The following is a 23,756-nucleotide window of genomic DNA, read 5'->3' as shown; positions in this document are numbered from 1 at the left end:
TTTTCCTTGCCCAAATCGGCCTTTTGTGGAACCACTTTCATAGTGTTCTGCTGTTGCTGCAGTTGTGTCTATGCAATTGCTCGTATGTTGTAAATCAGATTGCAGAAATGTTGTTAGAGTTGTAAAAAACAACCAACCAACCAAAAAAGTAAACTCTAAAATGTTCTTGTTTATCTCCCCCCACCCCTCCTGTAAAGGATTATTTCACCATTCCAATTGACAGCGCAGTCCCATAACCAGCTGCAGCAGCACTTTGATGTGGCAGCGTTACATACTATGTGGACTGAGCAAGCTGCCAGGGGTGTGGCAGGAATTTTTTAAACCAGCTCTGCTTCCAGAAAATTATATCGTTAAATGATGTCTTAGGTGAATCCCACTAATGTTTACTTGTAGGAGAAGTGCAGATGGGGCTTTTCATTCTTGGAAAAAAAATAGATACAGGGAAAAAAAAAACAAACTTTTTGACCTCTTGGTTCACCAAAGCGTAGACAGCCTTCCATCCTGATGTGAACAGTTTCAACACAATCATCATATGTCACGTGCATTAGGATATTTTCCTCCTCAAAATTATTTTTCCATACTGATTTCTTTGTGTCCCTTCCAACTAACTGAGCACTTTTTGGATCACTGGAATGAGACAGATAGCCATTCTTGAGTACATATGTAGAGCTGGGGATGGCAGTTGCTGTTTTGGAATTAATTGATACTGCTGACTTTAATTTTTTATTTTTTCATAATTTTAACAGCCTGACCTGAGTCCCTCAGAGCAAGATGACAAGACTCCAGGGAGACTCCAGACTGTCTGGCCACCACCGAAAGCAAATCATGAAGAAGTGAAAGTAGGATTGAAGTACACAGAAGCAGGTAAAACAAAGAGGCGAAGCATTTGCAGAAATTAGTTTCTGACATTTTTCTTGTTTATGATAGAGAAAGTGATAAGTCACAGTATTTTCTTATCTGGGAAGACAGGCCTTACTCAAATGAGTGACAGTACTGAGCTAATGGTGACTTGCCAACCTTATCCATTGGCTCTGGCAGTGACCCTGCCAGAGTCTAGTCTGATGTGTGCAGTTCGCTTTAGTTAGTGTCATGCTGTTAAGTCCAGAATAAAAGTAATTATTATCACTTTTGCAACTTGTGTATAAACACAGGAATGTTAATATCCACTCAGACCATGTGTATAGCTAGCCATGTGTATTCTCATATACAAATGTATAAGGAGGCATTTCTGAAGTGCAGTGCTAACTAGTCATCAGATAAACATTCCACAAAAAGACACTTTAAAGGTTTTTATTGTATAAATACTTATATCACATATTTACAAGGAAAGAGTGAGTATTACAGGTGCCACAACCAAATTTGTGTTTTTAAGTATAAAATAGGATGTCCTTGTTACTCAGAAGTCAGTTCTGAACCATGGAATTGTCCAAAATACTGAAATAGAAGACCATTTGTGCTTCATGCAGCTCAAGATTTTAGAAAATACCATGGCAAAAGGATTAAGTGGAATTAAAAAACAAGCTTTTCTACTGCCTTGCTGTGAGAAAGTGTGCATGGTGATGGTGTACATTTCTTTCCAATTCCAGTGAATATCCGTCTGGCCTTGTATTAGGAGAAAGAATAAGTAGGAGTCCTGAACCTACTTTATATTGTTCAATGTATTGCTTTTTTCTCTCTATTTCCTGAGCTCCCTCTACCTTCATCTTTATTTTTTCTTGTTTTATGATAAAGAGGGGATGTTAATTAAGGTGAAAAGCTGTTTAAGATTCAGAAGACTTTTTTCCCCTAGGTTTTGGCAGAATCAACATGGTTTTAATGTAGGCAGAATTGAATTTACATTGCTTCTGATTGCTCTGAGGTGTGTGTCTATCACTAGATGACCAGCACAGGTTTTTTTTTGTGCAAATACAGGTATTCAGCTGTTGACAACACCACAGTCTCTTTCTGTTATGCTTAGATTCTTATTAGAGGGTATGTGCTTTCTGTATTTAATTTTCCCCAGATAAATATTTTTTCTTCTAATGACTATAATCATCTGTGGCAAAAACACATGCTGTAAGAAAAAAGGAAAGGAAACTGAATTAACAAAAGCTCCAGATTCTACTACTTGCAGAGAAATTAGGTCATGCTTTCCTGAAATTTGAATAGAAAGGACAGACTGGCTTAGAGCCCGTGTAAATTGTTACTCTTTTGTTACTGTGATATTTTGGGTGGCAGTGTCATCAACATGCTGATGGTTGGTTTGCTAAGTCAAGTTTTTATACAGACCAGATTTTTCAGTTCATTAGTCACTCTAGTGTCTGGCAGAGAGGGATCTGAATGAAAACAAATCTCTAGTGATCCAGCTAGGATGAGACAGAAGTGGTGCTTTTAAAGGAAATAGGCAAAGACTATATTTTAAGAGTGTAGCAGCATTATAGGTATTAGCTGGTTTGTATTTCTTTCATCTCTGTTAATACTCACGGATGCCAAGAAAGCAGTGATAGCAGCAAGGACACTGGAAACACTTAGAAGTTGCATATGATGGGTCAGTTACAACAGTTGGCTTCTCTGAGTGCTACGGGGAATGCCTTAAATCATTATACACAGGAATGTGTATATACAATCTCCTGCAGGTGAAGGATAGCACTGTTTATGAGAGTGGCACAGATGTAATTAAAAAAAAAAAAAGAGTTTGTATTCAAGGTTGGTCTTACTGCTAGGTTGTTGTCATTTTTTTTCCAATTAAATGAAAGTTTTGGTACAGGATTACTTCTACCCTCAGTCTCTGCAAAGTATCTGCAAAGAAAGTACATGTGTGTAGTGGCATTTCCCTTCATGCCCCTTCCCATCCATAATTCCCTCCCCGCTACCGGTACCGGAGGAGCTTCTTGTCCACAAAGAGTGTTTCCTAAAAGTGTAATCCAAAGCAGATTATCGATGATCATTGAACTTTGACTGTTCTCAACCTGTAACCTGAAATCCCATCTGTTACTACAGTGTCTTGTTCTGATGGCTCTGATCAAATGAAGAGTTCCAATTTCAGAATCAAAGTCAAAAATTGTCCACATGGCAGAAATCATCCTCCATTAGTTCTCCTGAACAGATGATTATTGGTACTGTAGAACAATGCTAAAATGACTGACTTTCAGTCAACAGTTTATGTTAGTGTTTTAATTTCAGTGATTAGGAGTTCCATCTACTGAAACAATAGGAACCTGTATACAATCAGTAGTAGTAGGCAGAATTATTAGGTAAATTCATTTTGGGTTTTAAGCCAAAATAAAGCTGTCATAACTGTGATTACATCCAAGGAGAAGAAATCTGTGGACATATACCTCAGTACTTCTAACAAGGTACAAGAATCCATACTTATTTTATGAGGTAGCATGGCTTTTTCATTTGTCATGAGAAATTAGTGTTTGAAGTAAGGCTGTTTGAAAACTTGCAAGCTGGAATACTGTGATCTTTCTCACATTTCTGTTCTAAGTCTTTGATTTACTTCCTCCATCACCATGCAATATGACAGCTATGACAGGAAAGTAGAGATATTGTGTGAGAGGATTACTGGCTTTTTGATCTTTTCTCACCTCCTTGTCGTGTTTTTCCTCATTGTTCTTGCTGCCTAGTGGAAGCAAGAAATTCAGGCTTAATTTGGCCTACGCAGCAGACATCACAGTGACTCAGAGCAGCTTGGAGGAGCAGCTAACTCCCTCCTGAGGCTCGTAGTCTGGCCTGGTATGTGGGAAACCAACTGAAAAGCAAATGGACATAACAAGGAACATGTGTGTGGAACTGACTAGGCCTGTTAGGAATATTAGAACTGAAAGAAGTTAGTGAACAAATACAACTCCTCACCAGATTTTTTTTCATGCCTTTGATAACATCTTGTGTAGCCATAGTATTGTCACTCCCAACATTTAAAAATTACCAGTAAATATCCCCAAATCTTGAGTTGCAAATTTTGAATTAAAAGGATGATATTATGAGATTTTGGCACACCTTATTATTGTTTTCTTAACCTTTAATTCCTCTGTTTCCATAGTGTAAGTGACTGCATCGTCAACTGTCTCTCTGTAATTAACACAAACTGCTTCCACGGGTCTCTAGAGAAACTGGAACTTCTTTGAAGTTTGTCAGTCTAAAAATCCAGCAAGACTGTAGTACATTATAGTATTTACATCCTGGTAGACTGGAAGGAGGGTATTTTAATTTATAGTTACGAGTTTATTGCATGGAAATCTTTACTCTATACTCGAGACATTTCTGTGCATATTCCTCTGGTCCTAAAATTCAATTCTTCTGTTTTCAGTAAACGCTTGTTTTTCTTTTTTTCGCCATAATTCTTAGAGTAATTTCTCCCGCTGCTGAAGCATTATATCTGATAGAAGGGTGGATGTGTCAGCTGTTAATCAATGTGAGAATACCTAGCCACGTGGAGGAGACAAATTCATGTCTATAATGAGTGAACTCATCTATGGTGTTGGATCACATAGAATCCACATACAATGAATCTTAGCTGCTGCATATGATTGATAAGAGCTTGCAGCCTGCCATGTCCAAGAAGGGGAGTTTAGAGATGAGTTCTCATGCTCATAAAACTGCTGATGTTTGAAGAACAGTCTCCATGTTGAGGAGATATAGAAGAGAAGAACTTCAGGTCCTGTGATCCTTATTAAAATGTGCATTTAGCCATCAAATAAGTTCTCTCATAAAACTGAGAGTACTTCATCTTTTGCTTAAGCAGAGCAAAAATCGTAAAAATGATGAGAGAAGTATTTGTCATTCTGGTCACAGAAAATGTTGAAAGAAAATCAAGTTGAAATATTAATCCATTTAGTGCTCTTTTTCATGACATGCTTTCTTGCTAATTCAAAATTTTTTATCTGACATAAAAAACCTAACCCTGTTCTCTCATTGTCTGTCTTATTCATCATACTTAAATCTTTGATGACATCTTGTTGTCCACATGGAGCCACCATTTATATATATGTATATACATCCGTATAAGCTGTAAGCACAATTTCTGTTTCAGGGTAAATAAGGAAACCAGGAGGTGACTGAGAAAACTCTTATTAAACAGAAAGTGTCTAAGTCAGTTGCAAATGACATAAAAAAAATAATGGCAGAGGTTTACTCCCAAGTCTTCCATACATTAAAGCTTTGGTCCCCTATGCTCTGGGTTCCCAGCAAGAAAATCACTTTATGGTCATGACGTAAATGCAGAGAATAACCCGCTTATATGACAGAAAGAGAGGCATAATGATCTGAACAAAGAGATGAGAGAGAAGCTTTCATATCCGTCTTTAACATGTGCTTCTGTTGTTGCCTTAAACAATTTATATTTGTCTCTACAACAGACATAATGCTTGATGTTAGTATACTGAAGGAAGTTGTAACAGGTGATGTTAACGTTGGTTTTATCTTAAATTTATTTAAAAATAATTAAAATAAAATAAAGGCAAGCCCTTGCCTCATATATATATTTTTAATAGAGAATTTGGGATTTGACTTTATTAAATGAACAATCTTGTTACATGGATATGTTTCTCAACCTGAGAGGTACTCGCTTTTCAAACTGCAGCTCTGTTGAGCAGTGTGGTACCAGAGGGCTGCAGGCAGTGAAGAGGAATCAGTCTCTTCCTGCTGCCCACTAGAGGACATGCAGGGCTTACGAGAAAGGAACTTTTCTCTCCCCATCTCAGCTGATACTGTCATTCCTACTGTGCCTTTGGAGATGGGAATAACAAGACAGACATCTATTAATGCTGCAGATTTGTTGGTAAAATGCCTGGGTTCCATTTCCAGCCTTTATTATGCTATCTTCTGGAATGACTTCAGGAAACACGAGCGTTGACCTTTTCACACTTCAGTTTACCCATCTGTAGAACTGGGATAAGAATCCTGACCTATTTTTCAAGCCAAATTAAATCCTTTTTTCTGTTTAGAGGTTGTTAACATTATATAGGAGAGAAGAATAGAAAAGAACGCTGGCTTCCTATGTTTAAATCTGCAAATAATAACCCAGGATGGAAATTGTGCCTAAGGCCATGTGATAAAACAGTTGTGCCTTTCTATGCACAGGGCATTATATTATTACAGGGTAAAGGGGGAGAAGAGGTGTGACTCACTTTTTCAGTGAAAATTTCTGCTTTATTTCCATATTTATTTAAATACAGCAGTTTTAGGAGACCTGTTGGTTTTGAGTCTGGATGCATATTATAGCAGATGCCTAAAAAGGAAATGTTTCACATTATCCTAAGCCATACCTGAATACTCACATCTGTGTAGCTGTAGATACCATTTTGAATTTATATACAGCATTTATGTACAGAACAGCATTGGTCCACTTAAAATAGAAACTTGATTTTAAACTACATTTTCCTATTGAAGAGATCAATCTGTTAACTGAATATAATGAAGGCAAGTTCTGTGAATTCTTTTCTTTTACAGTAGTTTTTACTTTGAAATGCAGGCACTGCTATGGGTCCTACCAATGTGGCATTGTGAAGGCCCAACACGATCACAGGATTTTATGAGATGGTTATTGTTACTTAACTGAAACACAGTGAAAGAGCAGTTGTGTACAGCACAAGAAGAATGACCTTGTATTTTATTTCCCTGGTTCTATTTCAAAATATATGAGGCCCTTTGTGTAAGACAAATGCCTCCGATTTTTCTTGAATTCACTTCCTTGTATTGGATCTCATTCTCTAGTCTCATTGTTCACATGGTCAAGGTTCTGTTTGCTGCAGCATTTGAGCAGCACTGATTTACATACCAGTCCAAATGAAATGCTGAATCTGAACACCTTGAAGCTTTCTGAAAATATGAACCTGGATTCAGAACTGCTCTGGGGCTTTCTTAGTTACATCTGATAACGTCCTTCCTAAGTTTGTCCTCTCTGCTATGGCACAGACACGTACTCTTATCTGAAAAAGAAAAAACAAGCCACCACACCTATTTATTGTACATTTCATCATTTTGTACACATCCATGTTTTAATGTCTGTCAACTGCTCTAAACTCATAGGTTTCTGAGAATATATCGGGGAAGCAGTGTCCCTGTGTGTGTGTGTGAACACATTATGTTTCTACACCCACATCCATCCACGTTCGAATAAATGTACATGTATACTGCATATATAGTACACATGCATTCTCAATGCATGCCTACTATATATACTATATAGTGATTGAGAAGGTGTTAGAGATCTACAATCTAGAATAAGTGTTAGGTATTTTAATTCTGTGCTGAATGAAGTGGATAGAGAGGGTTTGTTACTCAGTAAAGAAATGCTTTAATAAATTTGTTCCTTGTATTTTTTGATAAGGCGTACTTTATTTGCCATATTGCACTTGTGAACGTGATCCTGAAATAGATTGTTATTCGACATATGTAATAGGACATACATTGAGAAAGAAATCATGTTGAATGTCCCCAACAACAGTACATCTAATGCTGCCTTCCTGTGAGGATGAAAATCACAAGTGAAACTTAATTTCTGTTATCAAGTAAATGAACTGTTGCTGTAACCTCACCTGTGACAGGAGGGGAATGATCAAGTAGATAGTTACTCAGGTGACTACTTCTGAATAGTGCTTTGTATTGTTTTGCAGCCAGAAAGAGTAGAAGCTATTTTCTCCGTTTACATAACAGAATCGAGGGGTTGCTGGTGTTTCCTTTGGGAGGCCTGCTTTTCTGTGGGTATCGTTCTGTTACTCCCAGGGAATTCAATAACTGTTGTGTAGTTACTTTGTTTTCTGTAGTAAGTTAACAGTTATGTCTTCAGGAACAGTACAGGTATTATCTCAATACTCAGACAGTGTTTAAATGCTTAACTAATGGCGTGTTTGGAACTTGTTTCTCTACGTGTTCCTTTCCAGCTGTCTCGCTTCTCCACATCTTCCATATTTTCACTCTAACAGAATCTTTAAGGCGCAGAAAACGATCATTTTAAATTTTAGGCTTGCATGTTTCTTCCTTGTCCTGAAAGTCTAAAAATTGTTCAGTAGACATGAGGGATGTCTGCTCATTTCTTAGGCTGGGGAATTGATTTCCATCTATGTATTGAATTACAGGGCTGTAAAAAAGTTCACGTCAAATGGAAAGTAAAGAAAGGAGGAAAGACAGGAGTAGATGGAATGGGACGGGGGAAGAAGGGTTAGAACAACGTGACAAAACTATATTCAGTATTGTTTTGGACAAACCCTTATTCCTAAACAAGTCAATTTTAATTTCTTAGTTCCGATGAGATGGTTAAATGTTAAGCTCGTTCAGATTGGTTCTGAGAAAGTTTAAGCCTTTCTGTCAATTCTTTACAAACCTAGGCTTTGGGCTTTCACTGACCAATCATCTTGTAAAAAAACATATAAGCTATGATTTATGTGCTTAAAACATTGCACTCGTTTAACATGTCAAATAAGTTTCTATATTTCTACCGGCTCTAATTCTTTTGTATAAAAATTACGCTTTAAACACCAGTTCAAGACAGAAGAAATGACATGTTTTGTAAGATGCTCTTGATTATTTCTATTGGGGGAAAAAAAAAGTGTGAACGTTTGCTGCCTTTTAGGACTGTAGCCCAAAAAAAGACTGTAAAGCTGCATCAATACATTTGTGGAAATAAATAAATAAATAGCTAAAAAGAAAGCATCTGTGGTGAGGAGATGCACTTCTGGCACCTGGTGGTTAGAGCGGAAAGCTGCACAGGAAAGTAATGGAAGAGAAAACAAAGGCTTCAGTAAAACAGAATTTGAAAGTGATGGGACCAAGCTTTACCAAAGAGGGAGGCAGGAATAAGAAACTCTCACTATTCAGAAGTGTAATGAATTGGCTCAATTTAAAGGTAATGGATTCCTCAAGGCACATACATCACACTCAAGTTTTCCAGCTTTTCTTCTGTAATTACTTTTAAATTGTTGGATAACATTATTTTGGATTTTTCATTTGATGAGTTTAATAAGTAAGATTTTTTACAAAAATGAATGGACTTTAAATGCCTTTAAACCTTTGACTGTCTACTTGAAGTTTTGAGATCATGGGGGAGAAGGTTTTTAAACTGCTTTTGTAAAGTTTTAAGGAATAACTCATCTGTTTGAAATGTCAGTTGTGGAATTTTCTGTGTGAAAGATTTTCATATAAGATTTTACTTAAGTTGAGAGAAAGTAAGTGATTTGCTTTGTTGTCAAAGAAGAAAAGGTAACCTTGGAATATTTTGCATCTAAGTTTGTTTGAAACTTTTCAGGGATCTTAAGAAATTGCAGGAGGCATTTTTCTTTCAGAAAGTCAGCATGTTTTATTTTCTGGAATCAGGTGCTCAAGGTCATCTTCTCCGTGCATAAAGGGTCTTCTGAAAAAAAAAGCATAATCAGCACAGTTTTGAACACATATAGAATAATACTGAATAATGTTTTAGTGTATACACTTGCTTTATGCAGCAGTTTTGGAAAATGAAAATTGCCATTCAATTTAGACAAGAACACTGTGATCCACTGTATCTAGTACTCCCAAAGCTTCAGGTTATATCTTCAGTTCATCAGATTTACCAGTGAATGCTTGTACCTTTTCTTTTAGAAATGGTAATACTCAGTGCAGCTTGCTCTGTATCATGACAAAGATTTAAATGAATATGTATATATTTGTGAATGTTATTGGTACTTTGTATTCAAATAATTTCTTTGTAATTACACATCTGACCACATTTTAAGCATTTGCTTGAATTGTGTAGGCTGTTCAAAACATCTAGTGTTTATTTCATGTTTGATTTTCTATTCATTAGGTAAAAACATGCATATTACAGTATATATTTTCTTTGCAAAATAGTGAAGCACGCCTCATACTTTACTTGTCATTAGTAATACCATATTATGTTTTATCTCTACTATCCGGTGGCATATGTCATATGTTGGCTATTGATTTATTTATTTTTAATGCTGACTGAGGTATATGCTTATAGCAATGAAAAAAAACAGGGAGTCTGCTGGACTGTCTGCTAGGATACATATTTAATGAGTGTAAAAATCTAAGTGCCCTGTGTGAAACTTGAATACAATCTTACTAACGCTTTTGTCTCTAGCTCACCTAAAGATTTATGAGGAGGGACCACCAGGTGGGTGGAACAGCGTAACGTTGTCTGTCTATGTCTAGTATTTGGTCTCTCTTGTTGTTGTAAAGGTGGTATGTACCTTTCCTTGATAGAACGGGAATGATAAAGGCAGAGTCTGCAGTACCTACTGGTGTTTAGGACTAAAAAATGAATAAAGACTACCGCAGTTCTGTAGTGTAGATGAGGAACTGTTTTCATTATTCTGGCTTGAGGGACTGCAATTTCAGTTGCAGCTATCCTGCTACAGCGAGTGGTACTTAGGTCGGTTTCCCTGACTTTCAGATCCATCCCACAATGCTACATGTCAAAGTTTGAAAAGTTGAAATTTGAAGACAGATCAGAGGGATGTCACAACAGAGAACTGATATGTTACTTTCCTCTAATTTGGTTTCTGTGAGCAAACTCCAGGTAAACATAACCCATTTTAGGGAGTATTTTCTATCCCTAATGCTTGGGCTTGTTATAATCGGGCATTGCTTTTTTTAATGAGCCTTGAAGGGAAGGCTGCAGCTGTAGTGAGAATCGGGCTGGAGACGTTCATTCTGAAGTTGTGGACTATACTTTTCCATTGTGAGATGTTCCTTATGTCAAAATAAGATAACAGCTGAATTTAAGCAAAAAGACAAAGTGAAATAAATTAATAAATGTTGAGAAATTTCATAGCAGCATACTTCTACAGATCTGAGTAAATATTGCATATAGAAATGGCAGCTGATTTTGTGCATGTGTGCAAGAACTAAATTTAGCCTGTACTAGTTCAGTATTAGACAGTTTTGGTGGATTAAAGGAATTACAGCTTTTAGATGATGATGTAAGTGATCATGATACTTGAAGAAATTAATTGACTCTGAAGCCTTGTCCTGTTGCCTCTGAAATTTCATGATGAAAATCCACTCCTGGTTGTTACATGTACATTAGTACATCTTAAAAAATAAAACAGCATTCAGGCATTTTTGCATAAATAAAAGCAACTTGTATTGGAACTGTTACAGCGTGTTAGAGTTCCCCTGCACATTCGATCAGTTATCTCAGGTTACAAAAGTTATGTTGTCTGTGCAAACTGTCAGCAAGTGAGCATCTGAAGAGTCTGGTCTGCTCGGTTCATCTCTCCCTGACAACTCAATTGCTGGCATTTTCCATTTCCCTCACATGAAGTGGGATTCTGATGGTGGTGTGGAGGCCACAGAAACACTTAGATCTTTGGAGTTCCAGGCCACCCATGTAATTTACTGCTTGCTTGGAGACCGGGCCCATAAAAATGTCATATTTTTTCCCTCCTTTCCAATGGAACAAATAAGTAAACATCACAGAGTTCATGAAACAGAAACTCCTACCACTCAACTCTGCTCTAAAATGTGTTAGCAAAGATTTAGGCTGTAAATCATTGTTTACAGCTATTTGAATAGCAATTTAGAGATGAATAATTCATTTTTAGTTCAGTTTCATTTCAGGCATCTTAACTTACAATGTAGGGGAGAATTGGAAAGGAATAACTTACCACGTTTCACGTATAAACCAACTTACTCTGATTCATATTCCAGAGCATAGTATTCTTGCAAAATTAGCTTTAATGGCCAAAATGGTAGAAAACACTGCTGTGTAAGTTATCCCAATGTATTGAGTACCTCTTCCTTTGTTTCAGGTCATTCCGTGTTAAAGTTTAAAACTCAGATATTAATATCTTCAGACACCTCTTCATCTGTTAACTCAGTTCTCAATATGCAATTAAAACATCAGGCTGTATATAATTGTCAGTGACTGTCAGCCTAGAATACTTCTTCCCAGTCTGTATGAAGACAGTAAGCGTTGCAGTATTTTTCTTATTAATTTTTTGGGCCAGGATGGTTGCTTGGAAGATTCATGATTTCTTTCTGCAAATTTTTTCCTTATGAAGTTAAAAATCAGAAGCTTTGTGTATACTTTCATATAAGGATACATACCTTTTATATACGTGTGTATATATATATATGTATACAAACATGCATATATTTATAAGATACATTAATATATTTCCAAAGTAGATTTCTGGAGGCACAGTGCTTTGTTATACCTACTACTTCTGCTTCGTGGCCCAGTTATCAGATAGGATCACATCATATAGACAGAAATACGAAGCTACTAATACTTTATGTAGCAAATTACTGACAAATAGGACACTCAACTGCAGGTCCGCACAGAAATATTATCAGGTAGACAGATATGCGTGCTTCTGCAAGCAGCTTTGATTTATAGGCATGTCAGTCCCTCTGTGGCCCTTCGTGGACTCCCTCTGCTAGCTCCATGTCTCTCTCATACTGGGGAGCCCAGAACCAGACACAGTGCTCCACGTGCATCCTCAGCAGTGCTGATTAGAGGGGAAGGATCACCTCCATCAACATGCTGGTAGTACTTTCCCTAATGCAGCCCAGGATACCATCAATTTTCTTTAGTACAAGGGCGCATTGCTGGCTCCTGCTCCATTTGGTGTCCACCAGGACCCCAAGGTCCTTTTCTGCAAAGCAGGGTTGCACCCAGCATGCATGGGTGCCTGGGGTTGTTCCTTCCCAGGTGCAGGACTTTGCATGTCTCTTCCTTTGCATGTTCCTGTCAGCCCATTTCTCCAGCCTGTCAAGGTCCCCCTTGATGGTCCCACAGGTGTATCAACAACTCATCCCCGTTTTGTGTCATCTGCAAACTTGATGAGGGTGAAAAGACTCTGCAACTCTGCACTCTGCACATATATTCATAAATGAACTGGAAAAGTGAGCAGGAGATGGGAAAGCTTACACCTGAAATGAAATTAGTAAGTGTAGAAAAGAATAAGACCTGAGAACGCACAATGCAAATTTATCTCATGAAAATGCCAAAGTAAAAAAGCAGCAAACATTTGAAGACTGTGAGGGATAATGGCAAAGGAAATCCAAAATGAAGAACTTTAAGTTTTGCACTTGAGGAAGAAAGAAATCCTAAGGGGGGAAAAAAAAAAAAAAGAAATCCTAAATTCACATATATAATGAACTCTGATCAGGTCATCACTCTTTAAATACAAGACCTTGATAGGACCTTGATATTGAAATAGATCTTGGGAAATGTCATTTCAGTACTCAGTAGTGATCAACCAATGGTGGTAGGAAGCAGTAGCACAGAAATAAAATACAAATATGTAGATCACTGTAATGCCAGTGCTTAAATGTCTACATTTTGAATTTGGTGGGAAACTGTAGTTTCAGAAGGGGACAGTAAGTTTGATCAATATTATAGAACATGCTCTTTCTTCATAAAGACTATATAGACTAGTATGCTGTCAACTGAAAAAGAAATAATCAATGGGTTTATGATGGAGATCTCTAAAATTGTAACAAATAGCAAATGGGTAAATAGTGAACATTTTTCTTCTAGTGCACGTATTGCAGACATCAAATGAGACTAACAGGTGCAGATTCCAAATAAACAAAAGGGTCTTTACCTAACGTGTAATTAATTCTTTGCTGCAGGATGTTGTCTGCTTCCAGGAGTTTTAAAATCAGCAATGCACATTCATGAGAGGAATCCACTTGCAAACTGTTAAATATGAAAACAACATCTGTGGTTTAAAAAGTTCTGAATTGCAAATCATGTTGCTGGAAGAGCATGGGAGAAAAGTATGGCTACCTTTTTGCCTGTTCTTATTTTTTTACATCACCTGCGTTTTGGCTACTGTCAGAGACAGGATACTAGGCAAAATAGACTTTTGGCATGGCTCAATGCAGATACAATTTTGTTCATTATGAAGCTGAATGATTTTTATGTCAGAGTGACAACTGGAATACATGTGGGATACATACGACTAGTCATCTTATGTATTACTTCAGTGAGGAATTTCCTCACAAAGTAATGTGAGCTGGAATATGTAATATGTTCTATATTTTTAGATTTTTATTTTGGTGAGACTCAGCTAAGCTTTTGTGTTTGGCTTCAGAAGTTTAGACCTGTGTGTTTTAAAGTTTCTGAGGCCTGAGGTGTTTTCACTGTCTGGTTTCTGGTTTGAGTTTTGTAACTAAAGCGTTTTCAAGCGACGAGAGAGCTAACTCTCCAGTCTAACTGGTCTTCTGGTGTACATCTAGTGCTAGCTTCCTCACAGTTTTGCCCTTCCTCACAGTCCTGCCACTCTACACTTGGTAGTTCTGTTTATCTCTGCAGGGACTTGTAGAAATAGGAACAAAATAGAGACTTTGCAATGTGTTCCCAAACCTTCATAGATTAGAAATATATAATATGAGTAATCCCAGACAAAATAAGATGTTTTCACTTAATTCACTGACTTTTATTTCCTTCTGCTTTGTAGTGTCTTCTGGAAACCAAATTAGTTTCCCATAAGAAATCCAACTCATTTTACTGTTTTAATGTTCTACAACAAGTTTATCTCTCCAAATTAGAAACAATCTTTTACTTACACAGCTATTTTTTCTCTACTATGAATCAATGATCTCTGCTGTGAAATCTACTTGATTGGGTAAATCTCAGGTACTTTCACTAGGTGCTAACTATTTCCCTGAAAGTGATCTGGATAGATTTCAGAACTTGGAAAAGTGATTTGACCTAGGCCAGAGGTATCTCCTTGTCCTGCTTCTATGTGCAAAGAGGACCTGCATGATTAATGTTGGTGTATGTTGCCTAAAGGATTTAAAATACAGATGGCAAACCGTAGATGCAAAAAGTGTGAATGTAAAGGATGAAAGTACAGAAAAACAGTGGTGGGGAGGGAGGGAAGGTTCGTTTTGTTATCATTATAATTCTAATGATAATGAAGTCCAAGTAAAGTTTTAGTATATCTGATGATAAATCTCTATGATTAGCACGACTGCTTTATATACCTGCCTTATCTACCTCCAACGGCAAAACATGGGATCTAATGGAAATTTAAGTTTCACACTAAGGAGATTTCTGTTTTTACAATTACTAACCAGTTTATTTTTCCAACAATGCACATACAAAATGGAAACCTCGCGCTGCCATGCTTTTTCATTAACTAAGTTAAAATCACTCTATGTCTTTAGTTTTCACCAAGGACTCTGTCCAGCTTCCTGTGTACTTTGCCAACATTTATGTTACTTTAAAGCAAGTATTTTATTGAAACATTTTTCAATATCCTGGTACACATAAAATACTTTTCTAACTACCAGAAGAGGTAAAAAAAAAAAAAAAACTTTATCTATGCCACGTGTATGTCTGCTTTATCTCAGTATCTTAGGGAAAAAACAACTAGTCTTATGATGGTTTGCTTTAGCAGCAGTGGGTTATAATTATTGACTGAAGGAAGCACCAAGTTGCATAAGTAAAGAGAATGCCCAAGTAAGTCAAAAACCCTCCAACTTTTATAATATTTTTCCTGGGACGGTCTCCTCTCAAAACAGAGAAAAAAGTGTACTAGAAGTAGTAGATTAAAATTGTTAGAGCTGGTTGGAACTGAATTTTTACAGTGCGATTATTTACTTCTTGCTTGTTTGCCTTATGTGAATGACTAACATTCACATTTTTCATTGTTTTCTCAGTAATTAAATCCTAATTTGCTTGTGGTCACTTGTCAGGGTAAGAGCATTTCCCATCTGATTTGTATCCGATTTGTTTGTTTAAAAAGCCCTTCAGAGTACTGTTTGAATCGGGATGGCTAACTTACTTATGCCTTACGGCCACTTTCTTCCTGGCAGGCTGTTTGTAGACCAGGCAAGCACAACAGGATGTTTCCACCATCAGTCTTCTGTTATCCAGGATAATGAAAGACTTTAAAACCTCAGAAAATATAAAAATCTTGACATTACGTAAACCCGGGGATGTGCTGAAATGGAATGCAGTAAAGAACCACACCTTGACACCAGGTCAGCTTGGGTCTGTAAGGGGAGATGGAGCCAGGCTCTCTTCAGTGGTGCTGGGTGACAGGAAAGGAGGCAATGGGCACCAAATGAAACACAGGAGGTTCTGTCTGAACATCAGGAAACACTTTTTCACTGTGTGGGTGACTGAGCACTGGCACAGGTTGCCCAGAGTAGTTGTGGAGTCTTTGTGCTTGGAGATACTCAAAAGTCATCTGGACATGGTTGTGTGAAACTGGCTCTAGGTGTGCTTGCTTGAACAAGGAGTCTGGACCAGATGACCTCCAGAGGTCTCTTCCAGCCTTCAACCATTCTGTAACTTTGTGCTTCTATGATGATTAGCTTTATTTCCATGTCAGTCTGAACGACATTAAGGTATTGTAGCACCATGTAGTGGGAGGTCTTGTTGCAGCATTGTATCTCAGCTGTCTCCAAGAACAATCCATAAAAACAGTGTTTCATTGAGTGTTGGTTTTTATCCAATGGGTATTTCTTTTTGTTATTTAACTAGGAGAAACTACAATGGTAGAAAGAAACAAAAGAAGCTTATGCTGTAGAATGCCTGCTTACTGCATAGTAGACAATGTTTTAAATACGTTACAGTATATCAATGCATGATACACTTGCTTTTATGTAGTAACAGTATTTTAAGTAATGAATTAGGTTTATTAGTTCTTATAATCTAGTAGTTGCTAAGCATACTTTTATTTGGAATAAGCAAACTGTAAAAGAATCTCTACTTTCTATTCTACTCTACTTTGTAACAAAGTTTAAACAAAGCAATCTCAAGAATTTATTTTGGAACTTTCAGCTAGAAGGAGTAATGAAAAGCACATGCCTTTGGGACTTTGGAACGTAAATAACTTAAAACGATGGTATCTTGCAAAATGTCTATCACAAAAAATAACACACAACTAATTTTTTAAAAATTCTTTAACTGTTTTCGTGCTGTCTTAGGTTTAATCTGCCAGGGTTCTTCCATCATTTTGTGGTTTCACAAACATTAACGGCAACATAAGAGAAGAGGCAACAGAGAGTTAGGAATGGGTAGACATGGTGAAAAATCTGCTTTAGGTGCAGTAGAGGTCCGGCACAAGTTCGTACCCAAATCCTAAAGAATGTTGAGCACTGGGCAGTCCCAGAGAGACAGTAGATCTTTTGTTAAGATTGTTAGAAGCATTTTGAAAGCTTGTTGTTTGCTCTGGCTATCATGTGACCTTAAAGAGCTAAACTTCAAGTCACAATGTTCATAAGGTTCATGCCCTGCAAACTGAGCGCTTAAATAACTGAGGTGCCAGAAGGGTCACCGATTGTTCTGGGGACCTGAGGCAGCTGGTTTTTTAAGTGTAGTTTAGGTGAATGGATAAGCAGAGTTTGTGTCTAAAAAGCATATCAATAAAGAGTTAAAGGAAGAAAATCTAAAAGTGTGTAGATCTAACCACTTATGATTCAAAGAGGGCAGTTAGGCAGTTTTTCCATGCTGGGAAGCTCTAAGGAGAACCTCGTAAGAGAGGATGGAGGTGTTCAGATGAGTGATTCCGACTAGTTGTAGTATTTATGTTTTTTATTTTGCATCTTGAAAAATATCAAACACTTCTTCAGTTTTGTTTATCAATTCAGTTGCTTGGGTATAGCTTCACCTGCCTCTCAAAATATTTGCAAAAAAAAGTTTCAAATTAAAAGGTTCCTCATCATACAGACTTCAGGGTGATGACTAGGCTATGTTTTCTTTTCTTTTTTGCTCATGTATTCTCAGAAGAAAAATAATAAAACCACCTAACCACTCAAATATTTTACTGATCTGGTGCTTTGGTCCATATTTTGATGATCTAGTGCTGTTTTACTGGTTCTTATGTTCCAGGGAGATAGCATTGGAGAACATTTTCAGTAAAATTTAAACTCCTTGGACTATTTTGAGTCCTTGTTTAAATTAGGATCTGATTCCCTTTTTTTTTTTGTTGTTCAGGAAGCAGAAGCCAGCAAGGGAACTGGAAATGAACCATCAGATAAATTTTGATTTGGAAGCAGATGGAAGTGGAGCCTTAATAGAATGAACTCCAGTTGCTTGTTTAGGAGGGCTAGAGCATCTGGGCCAGTGTCTCACAGGAGACAGGCTTTTCTTAAATCATTACACAACTGTAATGAAAATTCTTCTCTTTCTTCTTCGGTCAAATGTAGCCACAGTATGGAGTGAGGGACACCATAGCATGAGATACAGGTTCTGGAGGTTTGTTTGGTAAATCGACAGTACAGCCACCACTAAAACTATATAATCAATGCTCAACATTTTCAATTTTTCATTGCTGACATAAATTTCCCTGGCTTTAACTTTCATTCTCTGGGGTTTGTTATAGCCTCTCCAAATTAAAAAGAGTTATCTAGTATGTAGCGTATTTTCCCTCGGAAGTTACTTAATCTCTAACTAAGAAGCTTCAAATGACAAACTTAAGAATTTTTTGCATCTCTTACTGTTGGGTACTTCTTCAGGTCTTTGTTCGAATTTGTGGTTAGTCCTGTATCCAATTTGCATGTGTTTAGTGATTGTATATTTACAGTTCAGTTGAAATCATTTAATTTAATACATGCTTTTTTAGAACGTATGTGTGTGTGAATGCATGTATATGTCATAATATATCCTATCGGCTCTACTTTTATCTGCAAAGCTAACCCTTCTGTTTCTTCTTGTTGTTCCAGTCTGAAATATCTCCACCCCATCTTTCCCTCTCAACATGGAATACCTCTTTGCTTTATCCTCTGTTCTCCGTAAGACCACTGAAAATCTTGTCGTGTGGTCTCAGAACGAAAACGCTAATTACAACATTGCATTTAATTTTCCATCACCATTTGCAGAAGGTATTTTATTTGAGAGCCTGCATCTGCATTCCGGACCTCATGGTGTAGTATGAAATACACTATGCTTAAGATGTCATGTTGGTTTCTGACTCTAATGGAATGTACTTTTTTATCTTTACAGAGTACCAAGCTGCCATTTTGCATTTAAAGAGGGAACACAAAGAGGAAATTGAAACATTAAAGGTATACTTCTGTAATATTTTTTTTCCTTTCCCTGACTGAAATTTACAGATTAAAATAGTGCAACATATACTTACCTTCAAATAATAAAAATTTCTTTCTTTATAAAAGTCATATTCAGTTGACTGTCAATTCAGTTAAAATTAGTTTAGTTAAAATCCATACATGCGCTCACATAGGATGGCAAAAAGCAGTTTTTCATATTTTGCTGTCATAGTTTTGTTTGTTGTACTCACTTAGCATGGAAGACATTCTTCCCTCTATCTCAGCAGCGCAGTACTTTTACATTTGCTTATCATATTAGAGCACTGACATTTAACTACTCACTCTTTCTCACCGAAACATACTTCTCATTAAGCAGACCACATACAGTAATCATCAGATTAGTATGAGTAGAGTGTTTGTATTACAGAATGTTTATTTATGTCTGCACAAAGGCCAGGACATAATAGCATAAAACCTATTAAACTGAGAAGGCCGAGTTCTTTGAGTAGGCAGGGTGGAACGATGGTAGCAGCTGGTGGCATGGAAAGGACAGGCGAGGAGTCTCTGGTCTGTGCAGTGAGCTCAGTGTTCTGCAGGAGTGAAGTGCACTCTTTCCTATTAAGCATCCGTTGAAATTTAGCACAGGGAAATGCAAGCTGGCACTGAAGTAAATATAGCAATAATGTACAATAAACATTTAAAATAACTGTTACAAAGAATAGTGTAACTCTTCCACACAAGAAGATGGAAAGGGGGTTTAATCTTTTTGAGAGGTTATTTCAAAGAATACCTAGGCTTGGTGAGAAACAAATCTGTGTTTGCACATTTCCAGCAACCCTGGAAATAGTAGCGGCGGAGGAGGCAGGTACTCGTAGCAGTCCAGGAGAACTGAAGCTTGCCATGACCTAATTACTGGAGTGTTTTCTGGTTTTTTTGCCTTTAATGAAATTCAGATATTTTAGTTGTAACACAATGTTCCGAATTTCACCTTTCATTAAAATAGCATTGGTGTTGCACATTTTGTTTTCCATAAGAATACATCTGCAAGAACCTGCAGGAGAAATAGATTCATTTGTTTGCTGCTCATAACTTTGAATGATAAAAATATGCTCTTTCAAATCAGATTATTATTTTTTACCTGGATTTTACCTGGATTATTTGAGTTTTTCTCATGTCTTGCTGTTTAGCTGCAGTTCTGTGTTATCTTGTTTAGTAGCAAGGAAATTGTGAATGGGTCATTTCCAGGCAGATGGAATTGTGAAGTAACTTTCAATAATGAGTACACAATAAAATCTCACCATTATATATATATATATATATATAAAAATAGAATTTGAAGTCAGCTAAAATGCAAATGTTTGCTGTTCATGAAGTGGAAGAGTGATATAGTGGCAATTTCCGACAGATTGATTGCTTAGATTTTATACATTTGTTTGGTGATTATTTTGATGCTTGACACTGTTTTATCTCAGACTATTTAGTTCCAAACCAGAAAAGGCTATAGAACTGTTCTGTAAGCCTTTTAGGTTATGATAGTGATATGTAAGATTTTTATCACAATGATCAGAAAAATAATTGATGCAGAAAAATAATAAGTTCACACAAGATGTAATTCAAACAGGACCTTTTGAATTGAATTTAGGAGTTACTAAAAAGTCACAAGAGAACTTACACAAAGTTCTGTTTATAAGATTAATGATTTCCAAGATATAGTGTAATTTTTCATTTTACAATATTGAATGACTATAGCAACTTCCTGTATCAAAGGCCGGTTGAAGCAAATATTCTGTTTCCAGTAGTGTCCAGCAGTGGGTGCTAAGAAAACAGATAAAATGCAGACTATAATAATGCCTTCTTCCTGTACAGTGGTTTTGTATTTGATTTGTTTTTCATTGGCAAATCTGAGTGCCTTCATTGTCTCTTACTCATTGTTTCTACTACCACTGCCTCCATGCCCCTTCCTTAGCAGTGTGCTTGATTTTTGGACCTCAGCCCAGCCTGGTATAAGGTGTCAGGTTCATAAAAGATGCATGGTGACTAAACTGCTGAGAAATGCTACCCAAGTATGCAATTTCCAGCAGTTAGTATTTTAAGGTTTTCCTGAAACAGAGTCTGCAGTCAGGTTAAGATATACAGTACCAATGAATAAATTACAATATCACATGCTTCTGTGACTTCTGAATGCTGTGCCATCTGAACAGTGTTCCAGTTTTTTCTCTGTATGTCCTTGACAATGAATTCCTTGTACTAGAATGTGACCCTTTGTAGATGCATCCTTTCTGTATATACAATTGTTCAGAGCTCTTTAATTCTCTGGAACATAAAAAATGCAATATGAAAATCTCTATATAGTGACACAGTAATAATCTGAAAAACACTTAACGATGGAGATACTGAATTCCTATATTTTTAATATGTCCTATGAGTGCATTAAAAAAGGTCAGACATCGTCTGTATATGCTTTCTAGTGTCTTTTCATTATTTGAAGAAAGGTGAAAATACCTTTTTTTGAGATTAAAAAAATATGAATTGCTACATACTACTGTATTTGTAGAACTTTGCATTATAAAACTTCACATGAGACCACGTAGAGACGTCGTATTGTGTCATGATTTATTGTAATACCTTGTTGCATTTTATACTTTAAAGATGTAACAGAAAAATATGGTGGTAGATATCCTGACTATTGGAAGTGTTTGAGTTAAATATGATTTTGTATTATGCACTGAAGAAACCTACGGTCAGAAATTTCTCTGAACCAGCTCTTTTGCAATCTGATCCAAATCCTGTATTGTGTATTTATGAAGAAAGTTGTTCATCATACTTTCTGTATTAAAGATTAGGAGTGAGACTCTTATTCTCTCTTACTCCTAAAATGCTTAGAAAAACCTTAAGGAGCGCTTGAAGGTATGTGTGGGGGAAGATTCTCAAGAAATTATTAAACCGCCCTCTGAAGGTAAAAGCAAACAACAAAATCCTAGCTGTGTAGGGGAACTACAAAGAGTACGATTACAGGGTGTTGTGGTTTAACCCGGCTGGCAGCTAAACACCACACAGCCATTCGCTCGCCCTCCCCCCTCCCTCTCTGGGATGGGGGAGAGAAACGGGAAAGTGAAGCCGGTGAATTGAGATAAAGACAGTTTATTAAGACAGGAATATAATAATAACAATAATAATAATAGTAGTGATAATGATAATAGTATTAATAATAATAATGTGTGAGAAAACAAGTGATGCACAATGCAATTGCTCACCACCCGCTGACCGATGCCCAGCCTATCCCCGAGCAGCCGGCCCCCCACCCCGGCCAGCCACCCCTATATATTGTTTAGCATGACGCCAGATGGTATGGAATACCCCTTTGGCCAGTTTGGGTCAGCTGTCCTGGGTCTGTCCCCTCCCAGCTCCTGCTGCACCCCCAGCCTGCTCGCTGGCAGGACAGAGCGAGAAGCCGAAAAGTCCTTGGCCTGGTGTAAACACTGCTCTGCAACAATTAAAACATCAGCATGTTATCAGCGCTCTTCTCATCCTAGTCCAAAACATAGCACCCTACCAGCTACTAGGAGGGAAAATTAACTCTGTCCTAACTGGAACCAGGACACAGGGCCACAGCAAAGCATTGTAGAGGTGGTAGATAAGCTCGAAGAGGCATGTGTTTTTTAAGAGGATCTTCACTGCTAAGTTGATTAAGCTGGGGGGGCACCATTCAGTTGGAATGGTCTGGATTTTGAGCAACTAAGGTTATTGTAGACATTCCTTGCCTAGAACAGTTAGTCCTCAGCTATGTCAGAGAAAAAAAAAGTTATGCATAATCCATCCCATGAAATTTATATATATCATGGCTTGTTAGTGAGAGGTCTGTTTACTCTTCAGCAATTATGAAGTGTCTTACACTTCTGTCCTGAAGGGTATGTAACCTAGTCTTTTTTTTTTTTTTTCCCTTTTGTAAGTTATATTTTTCCTTGAGTACATGAAAGCAATTCAGAATGGATTCTTATTGTTTAAGATTTGTTATTGCTATGGTCATAACCTGTAAACTTCATTGGAATTAGAGCTTTACTCATACCACCAGTTTGGAAGGGTTGGTGTCGATGCTCTAGGCAGTTGAAGTTGCAGTGAATGTAGCAGTCGTGAAGTATGTAAAACAATTGCTAGAAAGGAAGGGGGAATGACATACTGTGGTTATTTGATGGTGCTCACTGTGTTTTGATAGTGACATGAAGCTTTTTTCTTTTTTCGGTGTCACTTGAAATCAATTCTAGTCATGTAATGGGCATATTAATTAAATTAAAATTACAAAATATTTGTTACACCAATTGGATTACTGACAAATCTGTGCCATAATAGTGCATACCATGTCTGAACAGGTTTGTTGGTTTATGTAATTCAATCGAAACATCCACATGAAGGTGATCTTTAGAAAGGGCAATATAGTAGAGGTAAATACTTAATTTTCACCCATTTGATTTCAACTACATTTAGTTAGCTAATGTGTTCAAGGCATTCCATGATTTTTTACCCCTCTTGTTTCCAGAACCGAAATGATGTGCTTTTAAGACTGTCCCCTTCCGTTCCCTCCCGCGGAAAGGCCTTTCCTGCCGCCGCCGCGAGATGGCGGCCGAGCCCTTCCGCAGCAGCCCGCGGGGAGGCCCCGCCTTCCTACCCGCCCGCCGCCGGCTTCCTCTGGAGCGGGGAATGCGGCGCACCTGGCGGAAGGAAAAGTTCAGTTGTTCAGTACATAAATAGCAGCTGTCATCATCGTCATAGGGCTGTAGAATCACAGAATGGTTTGGGTTGGAAGGACCCTTAAGGACCACCCAGTT

At 37.3% G+C, this 23,756-nt stretch overlaps 1 protein-coding gene across 1 annotated transcript in view; it reads left to right on the top strand.

The window, feature by feature from the left end:
* The window catches only part of FMN1 (formin 1), a 143,621-nt gene that overhangs the window by 3,874 nt on the left and 115,991 nt on the right, over positions 1-23,756 (top strand). Inside the window, exons 2-3 of the mRNA XM_048058754.2 lie at positions 747-864; positions 18,890-18,951. Of these exons, the coding sequence (XP_047914711.2) occupies positions 747-864; positions 18,890-18,951 (180 nt within the window). The remainder of the gene's footprint in view (positions 1-746; positions 865-18,889; positions 18,952-23,756) is intronic.

Source organism: Anser cygnoides, chromosome 5 (assembly GCF_040182565.1).
Source record: "Anser cygnoides isolate HZ-2024a breed goose chromosome 5, Taihu_goose_T2T_genome, whole genome shotgun sequence".
Lineage (NCBI taxonomy): Eukaryota > Metazoa > Chordata > Aves > Anseriformes > Anatidae > Anser > Anser cygnoides.
This window is presented reverse-complemented; position numbering and strand designations above follow the sequence as displayed.